The 23377-nt window shown below is 46.4% G+C and overlaps 1 protein-coding gene across 1 annotated transcript in view; it reads left to right on the forward strand.

The window, feature by feature from the left end:
- Nucleotides 1-19562, forward strand: part of MGLL (monoglyceride lipase) — a 62260-nt gene extending 42698 nt beyond the window's left edge. Inside the window, exons 3-7 of the mRNA XM_009700595.1 lie at nucleotides 4291-4427; nucleotides 5954-6064; nucleotides 12179-12268; nucleotides 18236-18451; nucleotides 19437-19562. Of these exons, the coding sequence (XP_009698897.1) occupies nucleotides 4291-4427; nucleotides 5954-6064; nucleotides 12179-12268; nucleotides 18236-18451; nucleotides 19437-19562 (680 nt within the window). The remainder of the gene's footprint in view (nucleotides 1-4290; nucleotides 4428-5953; nucleotides 6065-12178; nucleotides 12269-18235; nucleotides 18452-19436) is intronic.
- Nucleotides 19563-23377: the final 3815 nt, after the last annotated feature.

A 23377-nucleotide genomic window follows, 5' to 3' on the forward strand; every position in this document is an offset into this window, starting at 1 on the left:
CTGAGGAGCGATTCAGTCCACACCTGAGTGTGCAGGGTCAGGCTGTGCCTTTGTCAGGAGGATTTGGCACTAGGAAAGAGAAAGAAATATGTTTAGTGTGTGGCTTACAGAAAAGGTGGTGTTTAGAACAAAAATTGTGCAAATATCTGAGGGTGGACAAGGTGTGCTGCTGCGCCTATCCATCCCCAGAGTGCCTTGGAGGGCTGGGTGCTAATGCACCCCAGGGTGTGTGGAGACAGGCACTACCACGCTCTCCTCTTTGCCTAATGCTCTGTTGGTCATCTTTAGTGTATCTAAGGATGGATTTCTTCAGCTATGACATGGTCCCACAGCCACAGAAAAAAAGCATCGTGCCGGTGGAGACCCAGCACAGCTCCCCTCGTCTGAATGAATCTGCCCAGCAAGTCCAGAGCTGGGGTGTTTGTTTGTTCAGGCAGTTCTCATTTGGCCTTTTCTGAAGGGAAGGGAGTTCAAGTTGCACTGTGCTTTTTATTTACATTTTTTTCAGCATATATCAAATCTGACCAGGATATAACGATTTTTGAGGCATGTGAGCCAATGTCAGCTGGAGTCTGGCTGCCCTAGAGTGGTTTTCAAAAACAAGCCCCACAGCACAAGAGAATATGGGATTTGAGGAATGGAGGGACTTGTAGAATTATGCATTTGCAGGGCTACAGGGTCGATTATGCAGGCAGAGTGATACCTACATGGTGATAACGCACTCCCCAGAGCCCTCACACCCTCAAATATTTCATCGCTGAACCCTCAGCTTTGTCTTCCTGCGCAGCAGAATACTTTCTTCCATCCAGAGAGGTGTGTAGCTTTGGAGGATTTATAATCATGGGTCAAATCATGCTCTGAAGGCTTGCTTTCTGACAAGACTGACTGATCATGAGTTACTGTTCTTGTCTCTATGGTGGCAGAGCTGCAGTCTCAGCAACCTCATGCAGAAAATACAGAGGGCAGTACTTAATAGCTACTACATATTGGGCCAGATCATTGCAGCCTTTATTCAGACTTTGAGCAAAGTGTATTATTTTGCAGCGGTGTGTTTGGTTGGAAATGGAGGCTTAGACCTTTTAATTCTAGATTTGCAACTTGAAAAGATGTGTTTTGAATTCTCATTTTTAAAGGCTTGCATCGACGAAAGGGTGCCCACAATTATCTCAGTGCACATAACCTGAAGTAGTCAATCACGGAGCCACTGCGCATACACGATACTAGCAGTGAACCACGCCAGGTGGATGTGAAGCCAGATAGCTATGAAACCTATTTGACAGTTTTCGAAAGCCAAGTGTGCCATGTGGATGTGCACTGGCAATCACAGCTCTTTACAGATGAGCATCCCATGGTTATGACCTCACTTTGCCCTGTTGAAACCAGAGGCCTCAGGGGGAGTGTTGTGATGAGGAACTCATGGAGCTGCTATTCTCATGCCACTTCTCTGTTGTCTCCCTTGGGTGTGGAGCGGCCTCTGGTTAATTCCAGTTCCTGGGTGCAGGTGGTTCCCCTCCTCTTGCACCCACTCTCTTGCCACTGGCACTGTGGAACCACTATGTCAGATTCATTCCCGGCAAAACCCAAAGCAAATAGCATTACATCAGGGATGAACCTGACCTTTCATTCTTAATAGCTCCAAAGGCAAAAGGTCAGAGAAAAACATGTCAGTATTCTTGACCGTATTGATGTTTGGTTTTGCACACGTCTTTCATCTAATAGAAGAGGTCTCAGTTCCTCACCCTGAAGCTTTCTCAGCTGGGAGATTCAAGCTTGCAATAAACTCATTCTCTGGTGGAGTAAGTAAGTTTGGGTTCTTGGAGGGGAAGAGAGAAAAACAGTCAAATAAAAGAACACAACCTAGCAGTGCCATCTGGCTAACTTTGTGCAAGGGACAGGGATAGTATTAAAGCAAAGACTTGCATGGCCTTCCTTTACCATACATGCAGACAAACTGCTCAAGCATTACCCTTTGCCATCTGAGTGGGAAACAGTAGCTTAGTAGTTGAAAGCAGGGTCAAAAGGTGGGTTGAGTAAGTTATTGCTAAAAAATCCCAAACCCTGCAGAAATCCAGTGAGATGCTAGTTGCAGCTATTACACAGGTATTTCTTGGCTTCCACAATCACAACTCTGTTATGAGCAGTATTGTTGTTATGTGGTTAGGTTCAGGGGATTTTCTCCATGCTGAGGACCAAGGAGGCTTCTCAGACCTGCCTCTGTCTCATCCAAAAATAGAGCAAAGCCTCACAGCTCCACAGCAGGGAGTTATGGCCTGGGTCACAGGGGTTTGCTATTTCTGCTTGCTCAGCTGTCTCACACAGACACTAGAGAAAGAGATACTAGAAGCAAGCGCAAGCAGCACTGGAGAAAAAAGAAGTGGAAGTGCAGAGCTCTGCTAAGAGAAAATGTTCCTCTCTCTGGACTATCCAACTCATATTAACCAGCTAAATTTGAATTTTAAATAATAGGCAGATAACACATTTGAGGTCCACAAAGTGAATGGACTGGACACGTATAAGAGTTGGGAAAAGCTCACTTTCCATCTGTAATAAAAATCAGTTTAAAGTTAGTAGATCCACTGGCCACACACATGGCTTCACTTCTGTAGATTATTGCAGCTTGTGTTTTAACTGGCTTTTCAATTTGTTTCTGGTCACTGATCCACGGAGGATGCTTGCTATGTCATATTTTGGCAGGAATTGGAGAGAATGCATGGAAAGCAGAATTGGTAGTATGTTACTTATAATTGACTGGCATGACATCTATGGGTTTATCTGGCAGAGAGCATGGCTGATGGCAGTGTTCACTGCCAAGAGACCTAGCTCTGGAGAGCACCTGGCAGGACAAAAGTAGAACAAGTTTGGGGTGCAGTTTTTCTTCAACAGAGTGTATTTACTCTTGCTTTTTATTAGAATTTCTGCCTAATTTGCAAGGTGGGTTTTTTTGATGACTTACAAGAAAATTAAGTTTAGACATACTGATTTCTTCTGGTATGACTATTGCCAGCAAATCTAACTGAAAAGCCTTTACCTTTCTGGCTGGGTAGGCAGTGCTTTTCTTTGCTGATCACTAGAGCAGGTACCATCTAGCATGTAAACAATTGTCAGGCACTTCGCATTCTTTGACAAGTCATTGCCCCTCTGTGCCTTTAAGTATGCCTAAGTGCCCACTGGAGAAGGCCTAGGGAGAGACACAGCAGGAGGGAGATGTTGTTTGAGACTCCCTATGCTCTATCCCATATGGATGGGATGTGTTTTCCCCTTCGCAGTTTTCCTTAACAACCTGCGTGGAACAGAAACAAGCAAGGAGACTGTTTTTAAGGAAGAATCCTATTTATGGTAGATAATAACATGTATGTGTGGTCAGGTAAAAAAGCAAAATGCTTCCCCAAGGTGGTATTAATTTCAAGCCTTTGCAAGCTCAAAATTGCCTGGGACTGTATTCGTGGTGATGCTGGCTCCACCTCTGCCAGGGATGCCGCCGTTCCCATAGCAACTCCCCATCTCCCGTTTTAGTCTTTCCCTTCCCTTTGATCAAACAAGATAATTCCCAGATACAGAATGAGCTAACAGCATCCAGGTGCAGTACAGTTTGCATTAACACTTGCTTAGGAGGAGAAGGCCACTTGATACTTTCCCACGGCAGGCGGTTGCAACCACCATCACTTGGCCTCCTGTGCTGAGAGCGCTTTACCTCTTCACAGGGAAGGTTTCCAGCCCACCTCGTGCTCCAGGGTATCAGTGAGAAAAGGCAGGACTCTGCAAAGCTCATGCACACCCAGGCACTGGAAAAGGCTGTGTTCATAGCCCATTAAGTTTATAACAACCATATCTAGTCTTCAGCATGTTTCTGTTTCTTGCCAAGACCCTACACAGCAGTTCTTGCTGTACAGTGAGCCGTCAGACCCCAGTGGCTATGATCCTTGGGGCAAAAATACATTTCCCAGGATGCAGTGACCCGCCATCTCTACAACAAGGCAAGACAGCCCCTCTGCTCTCCTCACCCTGATGTTGAAGGCTGCAAGTGATTAGATCTTAGTTTTGAAGAGCAGGTAGAAACACAGGGGAATATAAGATATTTTTTTAAAATCAGATGGACAGTATGGCACTTTTTAAAGAGCTCTGTGCAGCTTCCTTTGCATTTCTGCAGCACTCTTTCTGTTGAGAGGTGACTGCAGGAGAAGGTCAAGTTAGGACAGTAATAGTCCAACAGGCACATTTCTGCTAAAGCCTTTCTCGATTGCAACCACTGCTTCGAATGACTTAGATGCATGCTCTCCTTTTCCCCTACAGTTGGCCATGGGCAGAGCGAGGGTGATCGTATGGTTATCTCAGATTTCCACGTCTTCATCAGGGACAGCTTGCAGCACATTGATCTCATGAAGAAAGAGTACCCCGACCTGCCCATTCTCATTCTGGGGCACTCCATGGTAAGCACCATCCCCTACCCCCCGGCAGCACCCAGGACACGTGCCGTAGCACGGTGGTACTCTTCTGGATGGCAGGAAATAACTGAGCCCACAGCAGGAAAAACAAAACTACGAGCAACCTTCCCTTCCGCTTCATTCACTGCCTCATTTGTATGCCTTACCCCACGAGATCTGTCTTGGGTCAATCCTTAGTCAATCCTTAACTTTTCTACCCAGATCATGGCCCTAATTAGTGCCATTTGCAACAAGGGGCCTATTTTTTAATAGGACTGTTCATTCACACTGGGTACATGGTAAGTCCCACCACCTCCCTGCAGCATTGGGCTTCTCCTTTCATTTTAAACAGTAACCAGGAGGTTAAGCCCTCCAAAGCTTTGTGGGTGGCTAAGGGATGAAGCACAAAAATACCATGTGGCCTTATTCTGTTAAACAACCTAACAGGAAAATGTACCAGGGATTAGGGCTGCAAAAACAAAGGCAGTGATTTGGGGAACAGATCTCAAGTCTGATTCTGACAGCACGGGCCAAATCCCTTTATTCAAGCTAGCAATATTCCCACTGATCTCATTGATCTGCTCTCCCTGCCTTCCTGGAGGAGAGGAAAACGAATAAGTACTTTGGGATTCAGCCCATGCTCAGATAAACAAGTGTTCTTGCATAAGAAGGCATGGCGTGCTCTGAAGTGCTCGCTGCTCTCCAAAGCTGCTGTAACAAGGAGCTAATTTCCCAGTGAGGTCTTTGAGATGCTTCTCACTGCTACTCCATTTAACAAGCCCATAGTTCTCTGGCAGCGTGGAAGTTCACCAAATATTTCCCTTGGCAACTAATCCTCTGCAGACTTTCCCAAGCAAGCCAGCTAGATCCCTTCTGTCCCCCAGCCCTCATGCCATCAGCCTCTGTCCTGATGCAGGAGGGCTCAGCCTGGCTGGCCTTCAGCTCTAAACCGTGGGCTGGGTGTTCGCTGTCAGGCCCTGAGCACAGCACTGCAGGGCTGGCAGGGCTGCGGACACTGAAGAGAAGAATATTTAACTTCCAGTAATTAGTGAAGATTTTCACATGCTGGATGGCAGCATTGCTGTTGCTCAGGTTACCAGTGCCACAAGCACGGAGCGAGCCCGGCTTCACGGCAGCTTCCCCATGCAGCAGCAGCCTGTCACGCTGATAAAGCCTCAACTAATTTTTCAAGTCCCACCTCAACTACCACTTCAGACATTTTCTTCTTAGTCCTTTTAACTGAGGAGGACACAAGGCATCTGAGGGAGCTGATGGACATTGCACGGAGGGTTGAGTTCAGTGTGACGTGAGGGTTTATGGCATGAGAACAGAAACCAGGTCTCTTCTCCCTCACAAAACCCAGACACTTCTAGGGCCCCTACTCCTCCAGTCTTCCTCACTGACCACACTGCACTCTCACTGGGCAGAAATAATTTGCTTGTTTGGACTAAAACCCTTCCAGTAACAGGATTATTGTACAAACGAGATGTTGACACCTGTATTAAGCTGTGGGCTGTTATTTTGCATTGCAGGGGGGAGCCATCTCCATTCTGACAGCTAGTGAGAGACCCAGTGAGTTTTCAGGCATGCTGTTAATCTCTCCTTTAGTGGTAGCCAGCCCCGAAGTCGCCACTCCCATCAAGGTAAGAGCAAACCGGCGTTGCACATAGTCACCTCGCTCTTCCACTGAAGGAAACACGTTAAAACCTCTAGCCTTAAAATGCAAAGCCCCATGGAGATCTGTGGCACCTGGATGCCAGTCAATACTTCTCTTCTAAGTGTCTCCCCCACAGTCCCACCTGCTTTTTAGGGGGGAAGGGAATCCTGAACCCATCCAGAAAAATTTATTTAAATGAGTCGGATAATGATGCTACCTCGGGAGGTGGTAGCAGACTGTGCTTTCTTCACCCCACCCTGCAGCAGCCCACACAGTGCCGTCCTTTCCCTTCCTCGCCTACAGTTTTCTTCCTGACTCATATAGAGTCTGGTATAGTTGCAACACAGGCTGCTGGCCAAGTCAGGCCAGGGTTATTTTTGGTGTTTGGGGATGACCAATTTCTAAACAAAACTAGAGCTCCTGAGTCCCAGGAATCCTTCATGAGGCTCAAAGGAGGCTTCCAGCTAAAGCATCCCTGCCCCAGCAGCATCCCATTTGGCTTGGTACCATAGCTGGTTCTTGTCCAGACCATCTCCTTCAGTTTGCATTTAGGCTTTACCCCCCTCCCATTCACATCTCCCTTCCAGAGCTATTTCTGATCCAATTTTGCACTGCCCAGTTTGCCCTTCCCCACAGAGGCTCTGCAAGGCAACTGACCCTCAGCTCTCCCCTCCTTTCTGGATTTTTAAAAGAATAAACAACAATCCTAAAAGAAGCTGGAAGCAAAGGGAAGGACCAGCTAAGCCAGCAGGAAAGACAGACCATCTCATTCCCACAGGACTCGTTCATTTATCCTTTCTCCCTAGACTCTTCTTCTATGGCTAGCTTCTTGTTTTAATCTTCTTCTAAGCTATTTCTCCTGGTGTTTTTTTTCTTCTGAGAGAGAGGGAACAGATTGCCTCAGCTTTCACTATAATCCTGTCACACCTTCAGCTATAGCCCAAGCCATCTACTGACCTCACAAATCATTACAAGCACCAAAGGGTGCTTTTTAATCACCTCACTTTTCCACTGAAGGAAAAGCATTAAGACCTCTAGCCTTAAAATAAAAAACCCTGCTGAGATCTGCACTGCCTGGATGCCAGTCAGTGTTTTCTTTCTAAGTGCCTCCCCCACAGTCTCACTGACTTTTCAGAGGGGAAGTGTATCCTGAAGTCATCCAGTCCTGGAAAACTTGTTTAAATAGGAGTCAGAGCACCAAAGCATGCTTTTAGGAGGCTGGTAGCTGATTCTTCATAGATGAGGCTATATCTGACTCAGCATAGGGGTCCCATGAGCACCAGCACCCCTGTTTTTTCTGACTTTGGAAAGGGAAAAAGAATAAATATTAAGGAAAAAAAAATAGAGTCTGAATCTGAGAGACACTGTTAGCCTTCTTTTTCTAGTCGAGTCAAGGAAAATAAGGAAATATTTTCCTTCTTCTAGAGTTATATGTTTTGCTAGATGCTAAACCCTTTCTGAAATAAGGACTCACCAGTTCTGTGGGAACTAGTGCTACTGTAGTCTGGTTTCTTGCAGATCTGTACCAGCTTGTTGCTTTATTTCAGTGTAGGAAATCCTAATCTCGAACTGAAGTATTTTGGATGTGTTTATATGGTCTCTTTCCTAGAGAGTCTCTCACATGCAGTAATGCAAGTGCACAGTGAGTTTCTTTCTCTTTCAAATCTATTCTTGTGTCTCAGAACTGATAAAATATTAATTATTCCTGAAATAGCTCTGCTCTGTCAAATTTAGTTGAAATCGGTCCTGGAGTTGAAAAGGTATTTGCAAGAGGAAGGAGTAAAAACCGGCAGAGTATTCCTGCGTAAGCCACATTTTCCCATAAAGCTGAGCTGAAAACACTTGTGTGCTTTTTCTTCCTCTGAGAGCCAAACCCCATTTCATTGGTGTTTGTGCCTCTGAGGCACAAAGGCTTTGGTTTTCCCTTGGCACTGGTACGACTTCTCGGCCCTGGGCCATTTCCCAAGGACCATCGCATTCATCTCTTTGCTGGGGAAGTTTCCAGCTGAGCAAGAATTTACCTTGGCCTAAACAAATGAGGGCTCAAGGCAACAATAACAGTGGGCCAGATTACACACTGGGTCCTTCAGTCTGGCTTTGAAATACCTTCGCTTGCTGCCGAACCAGCCCTAGCAGCAGCAGAAACACAGTGTGTTTGCAAGCTACATGCAGGAAAATCGAATTCTGCTCTTTGCAGGAACACCATTTCATCAATACCCTATAAATCCTGTGTTCTGATAGAAGCATCCAGTTGCAAATCCAGTGGAGGGAGAGAGATCTTTCTGCCTTCCCCTTTTTGTTCTCCACTGATCTGGACAAAATTCAGCTCTGAATCTTCAAAATTTCAAAGGATGCAAAGGGACAGGTGTCACATATGCTGGCAAAGAGCAGAATAAGGGTAAAAGAGTATCTCCCACTACATTTCTGCTATTGAATGCTTTGAATTCAGGTGGGCAGGACAACCCCTGAGGAAATACTCCCTAGTGATTAATCTTGTACGAACCCTCAGCCCATTGCTTAAGGACTCAGTACACAATATTCTCTCTTTACTTCTTGTGTTTTCCATTTCGCCTCTTGCTGATCTGTTGCTTTCCAACCCAACTGGACATCACGTTGTTCCAGTACCTGAAGGTCTCCCGGTCATTCAGCCTGAATCTGCACCCAGTGCAGAAGACTGTTTCTGAAGATACAGTCAAATTGGAAGAAAGTAGTGTATTAAAACCTCTTATTTTGGCTCTGCTCTGGTCTGTCCAGTTTAGCAGAGATGTTAGTCATCAGGCTCAGAAAAACCTATATGAATTGGTTTGGTATCCAGGTGTGGAGACACTGTATCTGATACATATCGTATATCTGGTATCATATGTCCCTGATCACACTGGTCAGTTGCTCTCAACCTGCTCTCTGTAGCTTATCACAGTGTCTCTTCCAGAGACTTTTCAGCTCAGTCAAATGAGCCTGGCTAGCTTAACCAGTTCAAACATTACATTTTTGTAAATCCAGCTCATTTGTAGCTGAAATGAACTAAAGGAGTTTGGCAAGCAGATATCATGGGAGAGAGAAATAAGCACATTGAGGTGTGGAAGGAACAGGAATTCCTCCATTCAGAAGAAAAGTGTCTACACTGTGAAGCATCTATACAGTTAAACTAATGCAAAAAAACATTAAACCAGCTTGAAGTTACACTTCCAGTCAAGAGACAATGCTCAGCCATCTATTTCAATCTTATTCTGAGATCTTTTTCATAGACAAGGAAGGGCCGGATTTGAGCACTGTTAGTATTTTGCACGACTGTGGTGGCCTTGAGTAGCTCTAATAACTGCTGCTCCGTAGTGTGATCCTCAGCCCAGGCAGTAATAGCCCCATCATTGCATTACCCGTTCTTCATCATTTGGGAGCTGTTCTCTCAAGAACTGCCACTTTGAACCACCAGGGAGATAAACTCTTAATCTATCAAATATAGCCAGCATTTCAACAATATGGCCTTTAATTAAGGTCCAGCGTGTCACAAACTGTGTAACAATGCTCGCAAAATCAGTCAAGGCCCAGGGGAACCTTCTGAATTTTTTATTATAACATAAAACTTGATTTTTCTGGCCATGACCTTGCCTCCAAGAAACATCAAAATTACATCAGAATTTAGAGGGTGTAGTACATGTTGGGGAGAGTGGAGCATTTCCTGCTGTTCTGAAGACCTTTTGAAGGATGGTGGCAGAGTCCTTTCACAATCAGTCCTATAGACAAGGTTAGTTCTGTCTGTGCAGATATAGGAGTTTTTATGCATGCAGGGCATATATATATGTGTGTGTAAGCACATCTGACATGTCTATGTACAGGGCCTGGTGCTTCTCTTGTACAGCTGAACACCAGAAATGACTCCACTGATACCGTCAACCCAGGACGGTACGTGCTGCTGTAGTTGTGGTTAGAAGCCAGCCCTATCTCTGTGGCAGTTTAGCAGTCAGCTTGTGACTGGGTTTGGCAAAACTCCAGATATGCGTAAAAACTTCAAGAACATTTTCAAAGTGTGTCACGGAGGCAAGGTCATCAGTAGGCTGTGAGGTTGCGATGATAAACATATATCATTTGAACAGAAAAATGGCCATACTAAATCTGACAAAAGCCTGTCTAGCCTGTCTCCAACAAGGAAGAGCCTGAGAAAGAGCATATATGTAGTTCTTCTTTCCTGGTCACACCTTCCTCGCCTTCAGCACATTGTTAGGCTGGTGTATTTTTGCTCATATGAGAGGAAGATTCAAATTTATACTCCTTCTGCAAAATCCCTATTGCAGATCCTTGGGAATATAAATATTCACACATGTAACAAGCAGGAATCACCATCAAACTCGTGGCTTATTCTGGAATTTGAAAGTATGTCAACTAACTTCCTTCTTCAGCCAAATTTAAAAGTAAGCAAAGCACCCATCTTCCAAAAAACATGCTGTCTTTTACTCTTTTATGTGTCATCTTGGACCTAAATATCTGTGGCCTTTATACCAACATATTGATCTTGTGGCCAATACTCTAAATAGATCTTGAGAGAGCATCAGCCAACTGTTCATGCCAAGGTATTTCCTCTTGAATAAGCAATCGTTAGGCATAAGAATTCACCCTACCTCTTAAGTCAGGCTCCAGTTTTAGGGCAGCCTAATTGCCTGAGGTTGTCGTGGTATTCTTTGGAAACAGACACTTCCAGACCATTATTCAGATGTTAGAGGTGTTCTGCGGGGTGTTTCACTCCCTGTGCTCTGTAAAGAAAGCCTAAGACAATTACACTTCTATGTTAAATACCTCAGCTAGCTGTCTAAAGTTACTTGGCATATATCTGCGTCATCGTAAGTGGTTGGAGAGAAGCAAAACTCTTACAGCATTGTCAGCGCCCAGAGTCCATAACCTTGCCTAGGATTCATGAAGGTGTATTCCTCAAATCCTGGAGTTAACACAAATCAAAGCAAACCCCATTCCTAAGGCTCATACTTGCATTAGTGTGGATATGTTATTTAACTAGTGTAACCACAGAGACCTCAAGAGAAATTAACTTTGCTGACACAATGTCATAGCCAGTGAGGGGCTCGATATACTGGTAGACAGTGACACCAGTTCCCAGTCATATCCACCCCGATGCACACATGTGTTCCCAAATCTACTGTGAGTCTTTACTGCTTTTCACTCTTGGATGATTTTGACTTCAACCTTGCGTTATTCCTCTAATATCATAATTACTCTGTCATGTATCATCTGTGATCTGAAATGTCAGGGAGTGCTTCAGAAGTGATTACGTATCAGCAGAAACAGAGAACATAGGTGACAGCCTTTCTACAAGTGCTAGCTGTGAACACAAAAGGCCATAAAACAGACCAACAAACACTAATTGCATATTTTCTGACTTCAGGGGTGATCACTTAATTAAAGACAGCTATCAAAGATCAGAGCAGAACCATGGTATCAATGTACTTGTAGTGCTATTGAAATGAAAGATGTTAGCCTTTCTTCTGCCAGCAGTGTTGAGCCTGGGCTGTTGAATGCTTTTGTGTTTCGTTCCCAGGAGACAAGTGAGCAATGGATTTCCTTAGCCAATGCATGCATGTTTTGCTGTTGTTTATTTACAGGTTCCCCAGAGAATATGCTTATCAAAAAGAGTGCAGCCTAGGCAACTTCTGCAAATTGCACCGAACATCACTTATGTGCTGCAACCTGAAATCAGAGCTGTGGCAGCAAGGAAAGGGCAGTAAAACAACAAAACCCAGCCCTTCTGAGGGCTGGAAATGGCTTTTTCCTATCAAAGTGTTTAACTGAGGCCTTTTTAGAAATTAACTTGAGAATGAGAAAAAGACAAAGTACAATGAAGTTGTGATGTTGCATGTGGACGGACAGCTGATGGCATTTCAGACAAGCACACCCACTCCCTGTTCCCGCGAGCAGTTTAAACACTTTCTCTTTAAGAGAAATGTTTTAAATATAGAACAGATCTTTCTCCAGTGTCAGTTGACATTTCTCAACTATTTAACTTCCATGCTGATTCCCGTCAGCTCAGGACTGGGCCCTCTATGTTATCTGTCTTGCTCTAACGAGCTCTTTAACTGCTTGCTTTCCTCTCCCACAGGTTTTTGCAGCGAAAGTGCTCAACTTTGTTCTCCCAAACCTGTCACTGGGATCAATAGATCCAAACGCAATTTCCCGGAACAAGAAGGAGGTGAGAACCTTAATGCCAATTAAAGTCACTGCATAGTCGGTATCTTGTCCCAGTCCTGCCATTTCTCTTTAAAACAAACAAAAAAAAGTCTTTTGCTAAATCATGAGGGCAAGATCTATGCTGGTGTAAAAACCTGAAACATCTCTGAAGTCAGTGGAACTGACTGCACGTAGCAGAAAACTGTGTCGGGCCAGCTGTTCTTCCCTTCGGTGTGCCTGGCACCCACAGCCGCTCTGGGTGCAGGACAGAACAGAGACCGGTGCTACGGTTGTGGTGGAAAGCACGTGGGAACCATGTTTGTCTCTGCTCAACCACCACTACTCATGACAGCGGCAAAACCCAACTCATACAGGTTGCAAACACACTGCTAAAGTCAACTTTTCCAACCTGCTCTTTGCAGTGAAACTGTGCAAAACTCTACAGTCCTGGAGATTTGTCCTGCTTACAAACCAGGGTCACATTGTGTCGAACGCATTCAAACAGAGGAAAAGAGCATGCTTGCCCCAAAGACCTTGCTACAAGAACTCCTGGATCACACGCTGGCTCTGCTACAGCCTTTCCAAACAAACGATGTATTCTTGCTGCACCCGAGAATAATACTTAAATGAGCTGCAATTGAGGCAGCCATTGTAACAACCAAGTTCCAGCTCCACCATTGCGACTGTGCATGGAGCTGTTCCAGGCTGAAGTTTTTGTAGTGTCACCATAGCTTGGGACTCTTCTCCCATTCATACCCACTCCTAGGAATAACGGTTGCAGCCTATTCATGCCATCACTGGCAAAACCAGATGTCGTTGCAGCTGCTGCAACAAACGTAACAAGGGTTTTTCCTTCTCATTCCTGTGGGAGGAGTGAAAGGAGGGAGACATGAACTGTAAGTGAATGACGGTGCTTTGGCTGGACCCAGAACTTGGTGCATTTCAGAAGTCAACTTGGATGATAGAAAGCGGCACCCAGGTGTGTCTCAAAAGCAGGAGAGCTTTGCTGGTGTAGGGGTCAGTTGTTCCTGTGCTCCTACATCAGCTTGCATCCCCCTGACAGGTGCTGTAATTTTTCCTGCTGCTTATGCAATGGTTCATATCTTAAGTAGACGTTAATAAATTGCCTTCTTCTGGGGAGGCAGCTCGACTGGCATTGGAATGGAAACTGAAAGGATCAGGAGCAAAGACATGTCAGCGGCTGTGTGAGTGCAATGCATTCAGCCCCGGCATATCCCACCTCTTTGACTCACCCATTCAGTAAACTGGAAAGCGAAGTCTCCCAGAATAGCCTCAAGGCTTTCGGGGTTGTTTCTGGGCTCTGCCAAAGAGTTTTTTGGTCAAACGACTTTCAGTTCACTTACCTGTGAACATAGCATTCCATTTCACTGGGTTGGAGGTGGGAAGATTCAAGGAGCTGAGCAAAGGAAGACAGAGTGGGTCCTAGGAAACTGTTGGGCCTAGCATGGAGAGAGTTCATGTGCATCCCCTGATGCAAGAACATCATATGACATATGTTCTTAAGTACCATATGAAGCTGCACAAAATATATACTTGGGAAGAAGGCTGATTCCAGTCAAGCTACAGAAACCTGTTCTTAATTACATTCAGCTGCCATAACTTGTTGCATATAATTCAGAGAAAAGGTTTAAATTAGACAACTGATTCACTAAAATCATGCAGAGGAAAGTTTTCACTTCTGCATTTGGATTTAGAGGATAGAAGCAATCAGTGCTCTAGAGGAGAGGAATTTGGGAGTGTTACCCCCTACCTGAAGAGTGCACGTAGCTGGGACACGTGGGCCTTTGCCTCCCTCTGCACTTATTTGTGATGTGGCACTTGAACTCTGTGCCGCAGCTAGTCCTTGAGGGTGGCAGTTTTAAATATACCTCTGACAGCGGGATCCTCTGCTGGGAGATGCTAGTGCTGCACTAAATAGCTTTACAGGAGAAAAGTGATGATGTAGGGACATCCTGAATAATAATGCATTCAGAAAAGTGTCAGTGAGCTCCCTTAATTTGGTGCACAATATTGACCGAGTGTTTCCATGTTGGAGTGATGTTAGGAATCACCACAGCAACCACTGGACATAGTTTAAAATAAATGCTGTTGTGTTGTCTTTCTACCCAAATATTTGCTGCTGCTCCCTCTGCTCTGATGCTCCAAGTCTCAAGAGCTTCCTTTCAGTGTCGTTTTTGTTCTGCCCTTTCCCTTTCCGTGGAGCAAGGGAAAGCCTTTTGCAGTGGATAAAAATGTAGGTCTGCTTCATTAGAATCTGTTTATAATGGAGCAGTCTTCAAACTGAGAGAACAAACCCCTCCTTGCTGTGCTGCCTTCACACCTGCAAGTGAACACACAGCTGACATAGTAGCTGTGGATTGCCATGTAAAGCGCTTTCCTGACCATTTTCAAACACCAGGATTTGAGGCTCCAGGCACTTACTGAAGACAACACAGCACCTCGGTCCTCTGGCTGCCTCTAATGCACACTCCACCCTCCTTTTGGGCTCAAAACGCACAGCTTCAAAGCACACAATGTGCTGGAAACATCCATTATTTATATGTTAAACATCTTCTCCTGCCAGAGCAACTTTCTATTCTCTAGAAATATTTTTAGGACATCATCCAAGAATTTCCTGATGAGTTTGTGCTCCCAGCAGGCTGTCCTCAGGGTGTAGGGACTGAAACACAGGATGGTACAGAGATGTTTGTTTGGTCTGCTTGCCATATCAAATGCAAGAGACACAAAGGAGAGCAACAAGGAACCTTAAAAACCTAGTCCTGTTATTCCAAGGAGGAATAACATCACAGGAGCGGGCACCCCTTTACCCCACTAATCTTTGTTAGCAGCCTTTGATTTCAGTGGAATAGTCCCCCTGACTTTAGTCTTGCTCCTGCAGAGTCCACACAGGATGAGGCTGCAATTGCCTTATAATAAATTTGTTGCTCTGCAAAATGCAAAGGGAAGATGCAGACATCTAAGCAGGGGAATATAAAGCAGCAGGAGCCCTGATGGTTGTTTCTGTCTTAGAATTAAGGAAAGAGCAAGAAGAGCTGTTGCGATGGAGTCTGCAGAGCCTTCGCTAGACCGTGGCTGGAAGCAGTCGCAGGCTCTCCTGGGGCCACCCTCACTCGCTTGCCCCCGCTGTCTCAGAGCTCGCTGTGCCAACGGGAGCTCTGGGCTTGCAGGGTTTGCAGTTTATAGCTTGCAGAATACCAAGCCCATTCCCTATCTTTCCCTCTTTCCCCAGCAAGCTGCTGCTTTGCGCTAGCCCCGTGCACTGAACATTAACTCTGACAAGGATTCCTGTTCATTGACTGGGAACAGGATACTCGCCCTGCAGTCCTCATTGATTGGGGTTGGGATTGGGTTTGTTTTTTTTTTTCCCCTCCCATCATCTACACAAAAATATTTGTTGGCTGCTCAGTAGCTAAAAAATCCCTGTTCTTTCAGAAAAGAACAAGAGAAAGAAAGAAACCCATTAGGTCATTCTTTTAGCATTTATGGGGCTGGGGAGGGGGCCAGCTCACATGAATTCATCAACATTGTTTTACTCCATGAGAAGGGAACTTCTGTCAATCCATCCGCCCACCCCTCCTGATTCCCCCGCTGCAAAATCCTTTATTTGTTGCCTTCAATTAAAAAAAAAAAAAACAGAAGAAAAAAAAATAAATCCATCTGAAAGCTGTGTTGCTTTAGTGCAGTGCTGTGACATAGATCCAGACAAGTAACTCCCAGATTAGCCTGAAACCAGTTGCTAAGTAGCCAGTGCAACACGGTGGTTTTGCTCAAAATGCTGATGAAAAGTCAACATGTTTGGCTGAAAATATCAGGGTACACCCAGCTGTCCACGGGAGAGCTAGCAACATCACACCGGGCGGTTGGTGTTTTGAAAGTCAAAGCTGAACTTTCTCGGTGAGCATGTTCATAAGAGGATGCTTCTTTCTAAACACAGGCAGCTTCTTGCCCCTTTTGAAGCACTTTGAGGAGCAGGGAAGGTATGGCAGGCAGACAGGCTGAGCGGTGTAGGGGATGGAGGATGCGGGTGGAGGTTTCCGCACCAACAAGGTGGTTGGGCACTGGAAGGGTCCATGCCGAGCCAAGAGGACCACGTGCTGCTCAGCCTCCCTGCTTCCTGGGGCCTTTAGCAGGAGCAGAAGATGCTCAGCATGTCTTAAGAGTGGATCCTTTTACCTTTACCACAATCTCATCTTTGCAGCGGCCTCTTACAAACTGTGTTTTCCAAACCCTCAGCGTGCATGGGCACTTGCTTCTTTGAAAGGGAGATACAATGCATAAGATCCTAATATTATTAGCTGTGATGAGAGACCTCTATCTTTGTCTCCCTGTGAAAAACTACCCCTCACTTCAGAGTAGCCATGACCTTGCACAATGATGGCCTTAATCGAATACTAGGAACATCTGCTGCATCCAAGGATCCCTAAATGAGTGCTAGAACAACTTGAATTTCTTTGGTCCAACTCCAGCACAAATTAGAGTGGCTCTACAGCTGTTACTCCCTTGACCATCCGCAGCACTGTGGGCTTGGACCGAAGGGTGCCAGCCGCTAATAATCCCAAATTCCCACCCACTCCTTCCCCTTGCTGCACTTGGGGATAGGAACTGCGGGTTCAAGCAGCAGGAGATGGTGGGGACTGGAAGCAAGAAGGTGATGGGGAAAGACTTGTGAGCACCAGCATGCCTCGCTGCCAGCTCCGTTTACAGCGCTTTGTGATCCAACACATTTGAGATGACAAGGAGGGAAACTGGTTTTATGCCCTCTGGCAAATTAATGCCCCCAGCCGGGAAAGCCCCACCATGTAGTGTCCCTTACCACCCTGATAAACACATCTCACAGGGAGATGAATGCAGAATCCACTCCAAAGCCTTTCTGGCTTCTCGGTGGGGACCAGGCAGGCCACGCTGTCTTGCTACAGTGCATGTCTGTGCCTGTGCCTACGCATAGCTGCGTCTCCCTGGGGTGGCCTTGTGGGTCACCTCCCACCCGTGGTCCCCTCAGGGCAGGCATGTGCAGCAGCAAGAGAGCCTCAGGTTTCTCCAAAGCGAGGGAGAATTTGAATAGACCCCACTGCCTTCGAGGAGAGGAGGAGACTCTTTTCGGCTAACCTATAAATAACCATAATTTCTGTAAACATCTGCCAGGGTTGGGAGAAACTGGAGGCTGTGCCAGAGACCAACCCATAATCAAAGCATTCTGGCAAATATTGAGATGGCAGTGGCTGTGTGGGCCGTCTCCATGTACAGTATACAAATATTTACTGTAGATTTGCCTGCTGCAGTAACTACTGATTCCTAGCAGCTTTCTGCATCAGCCCTTGTACATTTCTATCCTCTCACAGTCTGGCTGAGCAAGTTGAGAACTTTTTCTTTTTTGCCTACCACCTAATACCATCATTTGCTGCCTCATCTGTGCACACTTTGCACCCAGAGAGGACCTCTCAGGGTAAGAGTGCTTTGCAGTCAGATGTGTCAGTTATCTGTAGGTGTAGGTCACATTCTTCAACCGCAGAGAGGGAAGGTGAAAGAGAAGAACATCTGAGCCCTCAGTAGAGAGGATAAGGACCCGGAGAACATCAGTTTTCAATCAATGCGATCTGAAGAACCCTTTGCCGAAGAGATGTCACGTTTGAGTGACAGAAGGACATAGCAGAGGAGGAAAATGCAGACAGGTGCCCCCATGGGAACAGTCTTTGTCCAACACTGGTTGTTTGCCTGCAGTAAGAGCTTTGGCTTGAATATTTTGTGATTTAAGAGAGAAACACGCAGCAAGGAGTAAGCCAGGTTGTTTGAGCAGTTCTGGGTAGCCACAGTAAAGACCTTGACCTTGACTCTGATGGCAGGATGTCCTGACAGAGTAGGAAATGACCGTGCAAGCCAAGGGAAGAAACTTCTTACTGCCAGGCTGATCTGCTGTGTCTTTTCTTCATGAAATATTGCTAATCTTGAATTACCTCTTTCTCCCTGCCAGATGGAGTCTTACACATCTGATCCCTTGGTCTACCATGGTGGCATGAAGGTCTCCTTCGTCATCCAGCTGATGAATGCCATTGCTAGAATTGAGCGAGCTCTGCCCAAGCTGACTTTGCCCATCCTGGTGCTACACGGCTCTTCCGCCAAGCTCTGCGATATCAACGGGTCCTATTTGCTGATGGACACAGTGCAGAGTCAGGACAAAACGCTCAAGGTCATCTTGCTTTCTTGATTTTTAGGGTATTATCCTGTCAGTGTTGGCCTGAGCATGAGTGACTGTGAGAGGTAGGGAGCCTTCTGAGCTTCTGAGAGCTGGAGGCAAAGCAGGGCTGATCCATTGGTGAGACCGAGGAGGTTACAGCCCCTTTCACCAGGAGGCAGCCCAAGGGTAGCCCTCCCTAGGCATGGTGTGGTGGGCTTTCACCAGCTACAGCTGGGCTACGGGCAGGGGGTGGTGGGTGGTCTCAGGACCTGACCCAGCGGTGGCTGTGTACCTAGAGGATCTCTTGGACATGAAGCAGCTTGGTGTAGAAGTAGAGTGAAGCTCATAAGCAGGTAAAGCGTTGACCCCAAAAGCTCTTCTGAACAATGCCGACTGTGTGGCACCAACCTTACCTCATGCCCCAGCGCATAAAGGTACAGGGGGGCCTTTCCAAAGCGCTGCACAACAAAAGCCACTTCACATCTGCTCATTTCAAGAGAGCCACAGCTGATTAACCAATTGTTAGCACATGAATGAGCCTGAAAGAGAGACAGGGAGACCAAGGGAAAGCTTTTGTCATTGGAAAAATAACTGGATAGTCTGGGCATAAAAAGAGTAAAATTGCACAAGGCATGATGGGAACATCCCCCATTGTCCTTTAAACTCCAAGGGCATGATAAGTATTTCCTCCTTCTTAGTGGGATAAGAAGCAAGAAATGGATGGGGCTGGGACATGCATTATCCTCCCAAAGGGCGGCAGGGTGCTTGGGGAACATGCAGATGTCAAGCTGCAATGCCAATGCCTTCCTGCTCATGGAGGGCCAGCACTGCCAATGGCTTGTATTTGCTTTCATAACCTGCCACATCTAGGAAAAAACCTGACAAGGTGTGGGCAGGACATGTTGGACCTGTGGGTGTTGACAAGAGGGGACTGAAGACTGTTTTGTTCATACGGATTTTTTTTCTACGCTAATCTCTGCTCTCTCCCTGGTTGCAGGTGTACGAGGAAGCCTATCATGCCCTCCACAAAGAGCTGCCCGAGGTCTCTACCTCTGTCTTCACAGAAATACTAACATGGATTGGCCAGAAGGTCTCAGCAGCTGGGGAAACCAGCCATACTTAAGAGCAACGGGTTTTGCAGCTCTTAGTGGGGTTTTCTGGGAATAGATGCTTGTCTTAATAGAAGTCTCTCTGAAACAGATCTAACGTGGAGGGACTCTTGGGATATTTTACCATGCACAGCATAAGGGAGGGTGGGGGGAGAGGCACAGGGTAGGGCATTATTTGCTGATGTAAATGGCCATTGCCCTAATCTGGAGAAGAACTGATAGCTGTGGGAGCAGCCATCAAAGCTGTCCAGGTTGGGTGACTTTACTGAAATGCCACTCACCCACCAAACTTCCCCCACCACTTGCCCTTCTCTGCTTTCGCTGGGGTGACAGGGGTGTATTTATACTGCAATAATTTTTGGTATGTTAAAGAAGTTAGTACCTTCCACTTCATGATTTTGATTCCAGGTGCATACAGTCCCTTCCCTGTCCCCACTATCCAGTACCTTAAAAGCCCTGGTCCCTGAGAGGAGAGCAGTAACGAGGAGAGGCTAAAGATGGAGCTGACAGCTCCCTGAAGGTGAAAGGCTGGTTTTCAAGGTCAGTCCCCTTTGGATACTGCCTTTATAAGCAGGCCAGGGCAGGGGAGAGCATAAAGACAACCTCCCCCAACGCCCTGCACATCTTCTGTGAGTTTGCACTCGGGGAAAGTGTGTTGAAGAGCTTTTTAATTTTTATCATCAGAGCAGGACCCCAGAGGGGAGAGGAGGAATGTGGAATCAAACCCACTTAGCACATTCAAAAACTGTGCTTTTCCCAATGCCAAACCTCATCTCCTCTGCAAAATGAACTATTCTGTAAATATTCCTAGGGGCTGCTTTTTTTCCTTTTCTTTCTCCCTTTTTTTTTCTTTTGAAATTAATCACTCGCGCTACTGAAACTGAAAAAGCAAAGTCAAAGTTATAAGAGAATATAGTAATATAATATATGATGTATATAGAGGTGGCTGGGAGCTGGGGAAGAAATGGGAGGAGAGTCTAAAGAAGGGGTTAATTTTTCCTTCTCTTGGCAAGGAATAATGTTGTCCTACTGGGATCCAGTCCTCTCACCATAACTTTACAGTCATAATCTGTTGTTTTCCTTCATCAATTGGAAAATGTCCTGAAAATAATGCTAGAGAGAAGCACAGAGCATCTGGTGGGTGGGGATTAGCAGTAGGTGTCCTCATGGTCCACCGGTCTTGCAGGAGACCCACAGTGGGAACAGAGATCACATCCAAGCTCATCCCAGTCTCCTCCTAATTGGCACAGCCATTTCAGGGGCAGATGACTGAGCAGAGGGGCCGAGCTCACCCCCTTAGGCTCACTCCCCGAAGGCAGAGTTTAGGATGCAATCATCCATCCAGCATCTACCTTGCTGCCCTGGGGGCATCCAGGGGCACTGGTGTACAAGCTGTGATGGAGGAGCTTGTGGAGTGGTCCAGTGGTGCAGACAAGCCAAATCCTAGAGCTGCTTGGGTCTCTGGTAGTAGCAGGATGAAAGGAAAGACTTTACACCCTGTTACGGAGCAGAGACATTGTACTGACACAGCAACAGCTGCATAGTGATCACAGCGTGGCTGTGCGGGTCCATTTGTCCAGGGCGATGGCTCTAATCATGAATACACTTCTTAGCACTAGCCAAAGGGAAGGGGGTTAACCTGCGCCTCTCCCTCCAATTTTGCAAGAAGAAAATGCTTGCAAGTGTTGCACTAGGAGAGAGTGAGGCATCTCCCCCAGTGACAAACCAGCCCCCTTCTTGCCTTCCCTGGCAGCAGTGGGAACCACCGCTATGTCTTGAGCCGCTGTCCCCAGGGCTGGATCCCACCTGTGACAGTTGCGGGGGGTCACCCACCTCTCCTCCCTTTGAAACCAGTCCTGGCAAGATTCAGGAAAGGGACCTCTGTGCAATAACAGTCAGAATCAGGGCTTGGTCCCATTTGGTCCCATCAGCATGGATGGATGCAGGACGTGTGGATGCAGGTTATATCCTCATAATGGCCTTAAGGGGCTCGAGTCAGGAAAGGTCTTTTATACAGGTTGATCCAGGCACTTTCACACTTGTATTTTCTTGCCTCTAAAGAGAAAATGAGCTGCAGATCTCCCAGCAACACCGGCTTTTGATTCAAATACTATTCCAGTGCAATCAGCTTTCTCACCAACCCCTGCTAAACCTCTGGTGACACTTGCTATGGGAAGGAGGCGATGCACAGGTCACCTGCTCTGCCTCTTCCAGCAGCCTGGCTTGTTGCAACTTCTTTTCCCTGAGCAAGATCCCTCCTTGCCAGATACTGCTAGGGAAAGAAACACTACAGCGATGATAAATCTCACCTGTTTCTCTAGCTGGAAGGCGAATCAAGTAGGCGTGATCCAGTGGTGACAAACTTTGTGGGGGTAGTAGCAAGATGATGACTTAAGGATGGGATTTTTGAAAGCACTTTTCCCAAGGAAGTCAGGAGTAAATCAATGTGCACATTCTTTACATCCCTTCCAAACTGACAAGCACTTTGTGGTGGGGGAGGGAAGTGACCCTCCAGCGGGAAGGTCAGAGCCCCTCTGCTCCCCCCACCCTGGCTCCAGGCAGAGGAAAGTCTGTGGTCAGTGCCTTTGCTAAAACATGTCCTTTCATCCAAGAAGTATCTGCAGCTCAGCAGAAATAAGAGGAAACCAGTCACGTTGATCTGAGAAGGGCTTGTCCCTCTGTCTAGCTAAGCTCAGTAATAGCATGTGGCCTGGAGAAGCTGTGTTTGAAAACCAGGTTAACAAACAAAAAGTTAAAAGAACCCCCCAAAAAAAGCCAAATAAGTCCCAAGCTGTGGCACAGCAGGGGTTATTGCCACCCTCAGCCAGTTTTGTGAAGAGTTATCTTCTGGGGAAATTAAGGCAGGGTAACCTACCCCAAAAAAGGCCATAAGGCTGCCAGCCCCTGGCAGCGCACACCTCCAGGCAGGCTGCTGAGCCAAGGGGGAGCAGCCGCTTTGCAGGTGGGGAAAGGAGTGCGGAGGGCAGGAGCCAGGAGCACATCAGCCTGGGTCAGCTGAGATGGTCCTCTGCACCAGCTGCAGCTCAGTCCCTGCATTTCAGCTCTCCCTGCTGTTGCTGATCCCTTACCCTGCCTGTAAGCTACTTTATATTGACCCAGTTAGGTTTCACCATGCCCCGGAGGAATTCTTCCTTCGCTGACCAGATTAGTAGTGAGCAGAGCTGCTGCCAAGGGAAATGTAATTAAGCTCTATTTTCAAATGGCAGGTACCATTTGCAGGGAGCACAGCCAGCCTTATGAATGTTGCTGTGCGGAGCCGCACCAGAGACCAGTCTGCCTTTGAGAATAGGTGGCACTCCTGACTGAGCAATAGCAACGTGTAACTACTGTATATATCACCACCTGTAGCACTGAGAGACCGTTCCCCACTGCCTAACCCATCACATTTCCTATTTAGCCTGTTCTTTTTATACCACTCACCTTAGCACACTGCCAGCACAAACCCATAGAGATCACATTTACTTTTCCAAGTAATTTCTGAGCTTGTCTCTCTTGTTCTGTTGTGTTCCAGTTCAATAAAATACATTTATATATATATACATATATAAAAACATATATACATACACACACATGTATTTTCAGTGGGAAAAATCATATACAAATTTAGGATTCTTAAAGGAATACAATGTATATTGCAACTAATAATAAAGTTATGTTTTCTGAACGGAGCGTGTTTGAGGGCACCATTGGTGACTGCCATCCATCCAGAGAGCGAGGAGGGAAAGGCGGAGAGATAGTAAATTGTTGTTCAGCTTGTGGAGGAGGGGGCTGCAGCCCCTGGGCACTGCCGAATTGCCGGTGTGGCGGG

Source organism: Cariama cristata, unplaced genomic scaffold, assembly GCF_000690535.1.
Source record: "Cariama cristata isolate BGI_N322 unplaced genomic scaffold, ASM69053v1 scaffold36605, whole genome shotgun sequence".
NCBI classification, from domain to species: Eukaryota; Metazoa; Chordata; class Aves; order Cariamiformes; family Cariamidae; genus Cariama; species Cariama cristata.